A 7,424-nucleotide genomic window follows, 5' to 3' on the forward strand; every position below is an offset into this window, starting at 1 on the left:
GCTCTATTGTATTGATTAAAATAGTTCCAATGAGTCCTGTATCATTGTATCTCCTATTCTGGATTAGTGCCTTTTGGACAGTAGACTGTTCTGTAATTAAAATGTAGTATATACTGCTTTTTTGTACAGTTTTGTTTTAATAAAACTTTTTTTTAATTTGTGTTTATTTTAGTATTGTACCTATTAGAGAATAAAACGTATAACTGAACGACGCCTGGTTGGGATTTCTTTGGGAAGGAACATCCGTCTGGGAAGTGCCTGACACTGACGAGGGGCGGGAGCGTCGTTTTGAGCATCAGTCCCTTGTGCTTTAAAAAAGGATCAGTACACCCAGAGACCCGAAAGTGCGTGCAAAGGGTTAAGGAGGCAAACTACCAGGGTGAGAGGGAATGCTGGCTCTCAAGAACACCCCGAGTCCATCCCAGTCCACTTGTTTCGTGGTGTCCCCTCGCTGGGGGCACCAGCCTCCCAACTTTCCTTCTGACGTCCCACCATCTTCCCAGGATCCTAGCAGTTTCTCCACCTTGAACTGTGCTGAGCAGCGACACCACACACCTTTACTCCCCGCTCCTAGCCAGACCCTGAGCACCTCGTTTTCTTAAAAGAGCCATCTGTCCTGGGGCGTCCCCTTCAGCAGTCAAAATAAAAATGAAAGAAAGCCAAAGCTTTTGTTATTTGTTTCTTTAAAGGCATCCAATAGTTGGGATCAAATTCTTGAGCAGGACAAAGCACACGAGCTCCCCTCTCTCACCCAACAGACACATTGATTTACTTTCCCCTTCTCAAAGAAAACCCGAAATAAACGGTCTCTTTTCATTACACGTAGTTAGAGAAGACTGCAAAGTTTTCAGTCGCCCCCAAACCCTAAGCTGCCAGGGGAAGGAGGGGCGGAGATGAGAGGGAAGGGGCAAGGCAGGGCCAGCCCCTCCCCGTGCTCCTGTTTGGCCAGCATTGCTCCTCCTGATTCTGTCCTTCCTGCCCCCCTCCCCCACCCCCCGCCCGAAGTCTTCCCCACCTGTTTCCCCAACACCGCCCCTCCCCCTTCGTCTCTAAGTCCTCCAGACACACTTGCCCAGAGGCGACTTCCTCAACCCCTGCAGCCTCTGGGGCACAGGACAGGTGTGCAGATGTTCACTGAGTGACTGAGTGGGTGAGTGAATGAAGGAAATAAATGTGACAAATCGACCAGAGTCCATTTTGGGATCTGAGCGACCAGAAAGACCCCACAGCCTCATGCAGACAAATGAGACCTCATTGAGTTGCAAGAGAGTAAGTAGCAGCTCGGAAAATAAGATTTATCCTAGGAGCTAGATCAATTCTACATTCAGACTCCTGCCTCAGAGCAGGGCAGCTCCTGCCAGCCAAATTTCTGTCATTATTTGGCAGTGCTTATCTCTGAGAACAACTCTTGGGCACTTATGAATATAAACAAGTCCTGCTGAGATGTGCTCTGACTGATGGCCACCTCCAAAAAGCCCCTCCGAGTGGCTGCAGCCCTACATTTGCAAGTACATTTTATATCAGACGAAGGCCGAGTGATTCACTGACGCAGGGAAGGAAACAGCTTTACGCAGGGTCACCATCTGTGTGTCTTGCCGGTGCTGGGCTGTGCCCGTGACCACTAGTAGGCCCTGCCGGCAATCTCAGAGGAAGTTTGCTCACCCTCCCAGGTCAGAGGGGCTGGGCCCCAGTCCCTAGTGTTGTTGCAAACCCACAGACCTCGCTGGGCTACACAGCTGGGTGCCACGGCTTGAGGATGTCGGCCTAAACAATAAGCAGGCTCCAACAGCTAATGTCCCAGACGGTGGCCACTGCCCAAATCCTCCTCCCTTCCCCTAAAAACCTGTTGCAGAACCTTCAAGGATCGACTCACCCGTGCAGTAGTGGAAAGAAGCCCCCTGCTCCCCAGCTGGAGGGTCTTGCGTGAGGCCAATTGTGCAAATCGAGGTCGGTGGCAGAGCCATGTCCTGAGAGCTGGGACATCTCTACTCCAGAGAAGTGGCCTGTCCCCACCCCTCCACTCCAGGCAAGCTGTCCCTGAGTTAGCCCAGAAGCTCCCATTACCTTGGGTCTAAGGCCGCCAGAAAGCTGCTATTGGTTCTTGGCTCCTGTGAGACACCTCAACTTAGGGGTCTAAGACTGGCCACAAAACCAGTGGGGCCTCCCTGGTTCTTTAGCCCAAATCGCAGAGGTGCAGGGGCTGGGGAGGTGTGCTGGCGGCCTGCTGCTTCCTTGGACCTCCCTCTTCGGGGCTCCATCTTGAAAAGCCCCACCTCGATCAGTCAGAACAAGGCCACTCCTTGCCCTGCGGGATGGTTTCGAATGAGCCCAAACACTCCCACCTCAGGGGGGAGGGGAAAACCACCAGGCTCTGACATAGGCAAGAAATCATCTGATTTTATTTAGAAGCAGCAGGTCATATGATGGAAAGGTATATATGGTACAAAATTACAGAGGTTTAGTTCATTATACAATACAAATCATTAAGTCTTTACAATTCATTAGAGTCTTTGGATTTTTTTAACTCACATTTCACGTGTAGCTAATCAATATGCTCCCCCCCCAATCAGAGTCACTTCTTTATGTGTGAACCCATCATATTTACAGAACTCCACACACAGAGATGATGTTCCAAGACTCTCCCAACACAAGTAGTGTCAGCAACCCAGCAAAAGGCACGATGGATTTCTGAGAGAGATGTGTGGGGACAACCAAGTCAGTGTCTTGAGGATAAAATGCAGGCTCCACTCCCAGTCTCCAAGGTAAGGCACGACAGAGAGGTGGCCACCGTCTCAGGCACTGCCTGTCTGAGGCAGCCCTGGGAGCTGAGGGCACCATGAGATGCAGGCCCGCAGCAGGCCTGGGGTAAGGGGGGCTAATCTTAGCCAGGAAAATAAATACCATGGACTCCTTGTCAGTTTCACATACATGGAACTTTAAGCCAGGAGAAGAAAACGTAAGGAAGTAACGGGAGATCTGAATACCTAAGCCTTTCAGACCCTTCACAGCTCACTCTCTCCCTAGACACACCGCTGCCCACCCCGTGGATGGGGCCGGTGGTCACCATGAGCACACACAATGGGAGGCAGAGGCCAAGCGGGTCCCCGTCCAGTCTCTGCCTAGGGTGTTCGTGTGGCACCTACAGCCTCACCTGGCCCCAGCTTCTGAGTGGCCCAGCCCATTCCCTCCTGCTGCCGCAGTAAACCCCAGAGCATGGGGCCAGCTAGGAACTGAACCCCGAGTCTTAAAGCTCACACTTTCTTTCTAACATCAGGGCTGTTTGTTAGTGAGGCGAGAACGATGCTCAAGGGAGTCGAGCCCCTCCGGTCCCGACTCTCAGGCCCGCACCTTCAGCCCGGTACGTGCTAGGTTGCAGGCTGCCAGGGCTGCGGCTGCAGTGACCCCATCTACTGCACGGCCCCCCTTTTCCAGGTTCAAGTTAACATCAGTCTGCACCAAGAAGTGAGTGAAAACGGAAGACCGGGGAAGGAAAGACCGGGGCAGGCCGGGCTCCCTGCGCACGCGCATTGCTCCCTGAGCCACCCAGGAAGACAGGGACCATGCCAGAGTGATGGCCCCAGCGTCCTGGGTGCGCCCCAGGCAAGCCATCCACACACCGGCCCTGAAGGGATGTCCAGGTTGTGAAGCAAGTAAGACAGGGGGCCCGGGACTGCAAACCCTGCCCCCCGCCCCAAGGGCCCGGCGCAAACCGCCACGCCCCGAGCAGGAGAGCCGCACTGCGCCCACCGCGATGCTGGAGGTCGGGCGCCGGGGTGGCCACGTGCTGACCTCCCAGCACACGAACAGCTCGCCGAGAGCAGCAACGTGACAAACGTCTCCTCCCAGGGCAGCCCAAACACGCTCATTCGAAGAAAACCCCAGGCGAGCGGAGAGCTCCGCTCCTCCTAGAGGAACTGCTCCTCCGCCCCGCGGGCCTCGGGCCCCGACCCCGCCCCGCACGCACGGCTGAAGGCGGCCAAGCAACCGGCCAAGCAACCCGGCCAACCCGGGTCAGCTGCCGGCGAGTCCGATGGACGCCACGGGCCCCAAACACCGCTTCCCAGGAAATGGAGATGGTGGAAAAGGTCCACGGGGAGCGGGATGGGGGGCAGGACTGGTGCGAGAAGCTCAGGCACAGGAAACTGAGTTTGGGAGGAAAAGGTGGGCCCGAAACCTCTTCAGCTACCAGCGCTGGCCTGGGCGGACCTCCCGGGCTCTTCGCGTCCCTGAGAGCTCCAGCTAACAAGACCTGCTCCAGGCGCTAATCCCATCACAGTCCATCCCATCCTAATTAAACAATGACAGAGAGCACAACGCCGCTTGTCCCCAAGACGGTTCTGGAAGGTTGCTGCCAACATGTTACAGGGCACACTGGCTCCAACAAGTACTCGCGAAGTGAGGATCACAAACACCCAGCCGCCTTCCGCTCCCATCGCCCCCTCTCCACCGAGCCGGTGCCCGGCTTTCCGCCACCGGCAGCCACCTGGGGCTCGGAGCAAGAGCTGCTCTGCCCAGAGGAAGGGGTGGCGCTGGTCCCAGCAATGGCCGCAGGTGACGGTGACACAGAAAACTCTTAACACGACTGTGCTGGCAAAGTCACAACAGGAGCACAAAACTGAGTGCTGTATTCGGGGACACAAGCCCAGCAGGTGCTCCCCCAAATGCAGCTGCAGACAGGAAGGACGAAGCAGTCCCCAGAGACCCGGGGCACCCAGCAGGCCCCCGCCGCCCTGGGGAAGGAGACGAGTCCCTGGCCCACCCTCTCCGAGGGCAAACCCAGCCGCCAGGACTAGAAAAGCAGGACACCTACCTCCCAGGCCAAGGGTGCCATGCGGGCGGGGACAGGACGCTGGAGGCGGTTGCCACCGGGGGAGCTGACCGCTCGGAGCCCCCACCAGGGGACCTGGGCCAGGGAAAGCCAGCCAGACATCGCTGGGGGCAGGGGCAGCAGGTTGTCCTTAAGGGAGCCGGGGTTAGATCACTAAAACCTGGGTGTGGGCGTGAACTCCCCGTCTGGGGGCGGAGCCGGGCTGCGGCCAGGTGCATCAAGGGGGGACTGGCAGTCGCCAGCTGGTGCTTCACAGACAACGCAAAGTGCCCAGGCTGGGAGTCAGAAGCTGGAATTTCTGTAACCTGGAAAAAAAATCACTGAACTTTCCTTGGTTTTAGCTCATTCCCTGTGAGAAGATCCCTTCCAGTTCTAAAACTATGAATGTGCACTGAGATAAAGCTATTTAAGGAGCTTCTGAACTTCTGGCCCTGTCTTCCCTTCCGTTAAAATGGGGGAGGAAGTGATAGTGTGGCAGCTCTCGACCAGCTGATGTCTTATCAAGGGCCAGCAGACCCCAGGCTGAGATGGGGGCCCGGCCCAGCACTAGCCAGCTGAGAGCAATTCCATTTCATTCTGCAGTTTATCCAACTGCGGGCACCACGGGAAGGGCGGGAGAGGCAGCTTCACCTGGCCCACAGCAGCCGGCTGGGCCGGCCATCACCATGTGCATTCACTAGGAGCTCATTAACCCTTGGCCCCTTCCCTGTGGGTCTACGTATGCGGTAGCTGTGCCCCATGGGTGCCCGTCAGGGCTCTGCCCCCTCCCGACAGCCTGCCACGACTCGTGAGGGGCTTCAAATCCCTAGAGAACCACGGATTTTTCAAAAACAGAGTCTGGATGTTGTTTTTAGAGTCTAAACATGAGAACCAAAAACATGCGCCAAGATGGCTGAGTGCAAACCCCAACACGAGGCGCTCGCGATGACAGGCAAGGGAGGCAGCTGACGTTCGGCACCAGGTCCCTGGGTTCCTGCTTTAGGAAGGACCAGGAGCACCGGCTCTCGCTCAGAGGTTCCCTGGCCCTGGAGGCCCCGCTTTGCCTCCCCCAGGCCCCGCTCCCCCCTGGTCTGCAAGGCTCCTGTCCTCTTTGTGCTTCCACACACGCCCTCCCAATGAGCCCAGCAGGACAGGGCTGCGGGACCAGAGGTGTCCTGGCAGGAGGTGGACGATGTTCGGGGGTGTTTCGGGCTGCCCAGGCTGGGCCTGGTTTGTGGTTCTGCAAGGGCCCAGCCCCAGGGATGGTGGACGAGCACTCCCTCTGCAGATCCAGGCTGAGGCGTCAGGGTATAGAACTACCAAGAAGTTAAGCTGGTCTAAGGACCTTCCCAGAAACCAAAATTGCACCAAATAAGGTTGTGATGCCCCTGAATGACTTTGTCATTGACTGCAGAAGCACGACATAATTCTCTAAGTTTTTGCTGTCATCTTATTAGAGTAAGGCCACTTGTGTATCTGCATTAAAGGAACATAAGGAGGGAGGGTCATCCTCTGGCCTCTCGGGGAACCCCGGCCCGAGGCAGAAGGCTGGCAGCTCCCAAGGGGCCACAGAGGCTGGCAATGTGCAAGGCAGGCCCTGGGTACCTGCACCTGGGTGGACGATTGTGGCTCGCAAATTATTTCGGGTTTCGAAAAAATAAATATAAATAAATATATTCCAAGTACTCTGTGTAGGGAATAAACGGCAGAGAGAAAAACTTTCTAGGTATAAAGATGCTAAAACACCCACAGAAAAATCTCTAAGAAACTCCGTGGAAAGGAAGAAGGAAGAGTGGGAGGGGCGGGCCCAGCAGCCCTCTCTGGGGCACACCGGACCTTGTCCCAGAAGCCCCAGCCGGCCAGCCAGAGGCACCTTCGGGAGCATGTTACTTGGTGTGGGGGATTCGGGGACGAGAGCGTACGTGGAGCCTGAGGAGCAAGCCAGCACCTGGGGCGGGTGGGCTGGGGCACCAGCCCTGGGGGCAGAGGGAGATGCCCCGCTCCTGGGGGGAGGAAAGGCACTAGTTATGATTATTCTTTAAATTAAGAGATTAATGGGGTCACTAGAACAGAAAAAACAGCAACAACAGCCCCAGGTGGAGAGAGCCCCAGGCTTGGGACCTCGCTCTCCACAACCCAGGATGGCACTAAGCTCCTAGAACCTTCGACTCCACTATGCTGCGGAGAGAGAGGCCTCCTCGTGCTCTGGGTAGAGGAAGAAACAAAGCTTCTAGAGTTCTGGGAGAAACAGGGAGGTCACCAGCCCTGCATCGTCGTGCAAAAGCCTTCACTGCCTGCGCCTCCAAGGAAGGGCGTTTGAGGTGACACGGCCCCTCGGCTCCTGCGGTCAGTGTCCACCTGGGAGGGCGCCGGCTCAGCTGGCCCAGGATTTCCGGTTCTCGGGGTTCTTGTGGCTCCTGTCGGCCCCCAGCGCCGTGGTGCCCTCGGCCTTGGCCAGAGCCGCAGTCAGGGAGGCCAGGTTGGTGGCGGAGCCAGAGAAGGCGCTGCTCCTGCGGGGCTCAGGGGTCCCCTGAAGCCTGAGCCCCGCACTGCGTCGCCGGCCTGCACCTGCCGCCCTTCGAACCCGGCCTGGCCTCACCAGCAGCCCGTAGCCGGG

At 56.7% G+C, this 7,424-nt stretch overlaps 1 protein-coding gene across 1 annotated transcript in view; it reads right to left on the minus strand.

Annotated features, from left to right (window-relative positions):
* Positions 1–2,377: 2,377 nt before the first annotated feature.
* The window catches only part of KIF13B (kinesin family member 13B), a 182,882-nt gene continuing 177,835 nt past the window's right edge, over positions 2,378–7,424 (minus strand). Inside the window, 1 exon segment of the mRNA XM_023519655.1 lies at positions 2,378–7,420. Within this exon segment, the coding sequence (XP_023375423.1) occupies positions 7,182–7,420 (239 nt within the window). The 3' untranslated portion in view covers positions 2,378–7,181.

This window comes from Pteropus vampyrus, unplaced genomic scaffold (genome assembly GCF_000151845.1).
Source record: "Pteropus vampyrus isolate Shadow unplaced genomic scaffold, Pvam_2.0 Scaffold229, whole genome shotgun sequence".
Taxonomy (NCBI): domain Eukaryota; kingdom Metazoa; phylum Chordata; class Mammalia; order Chiroptera; family Pteropodidae; genus Pteropus; species Pteropus vampyrus.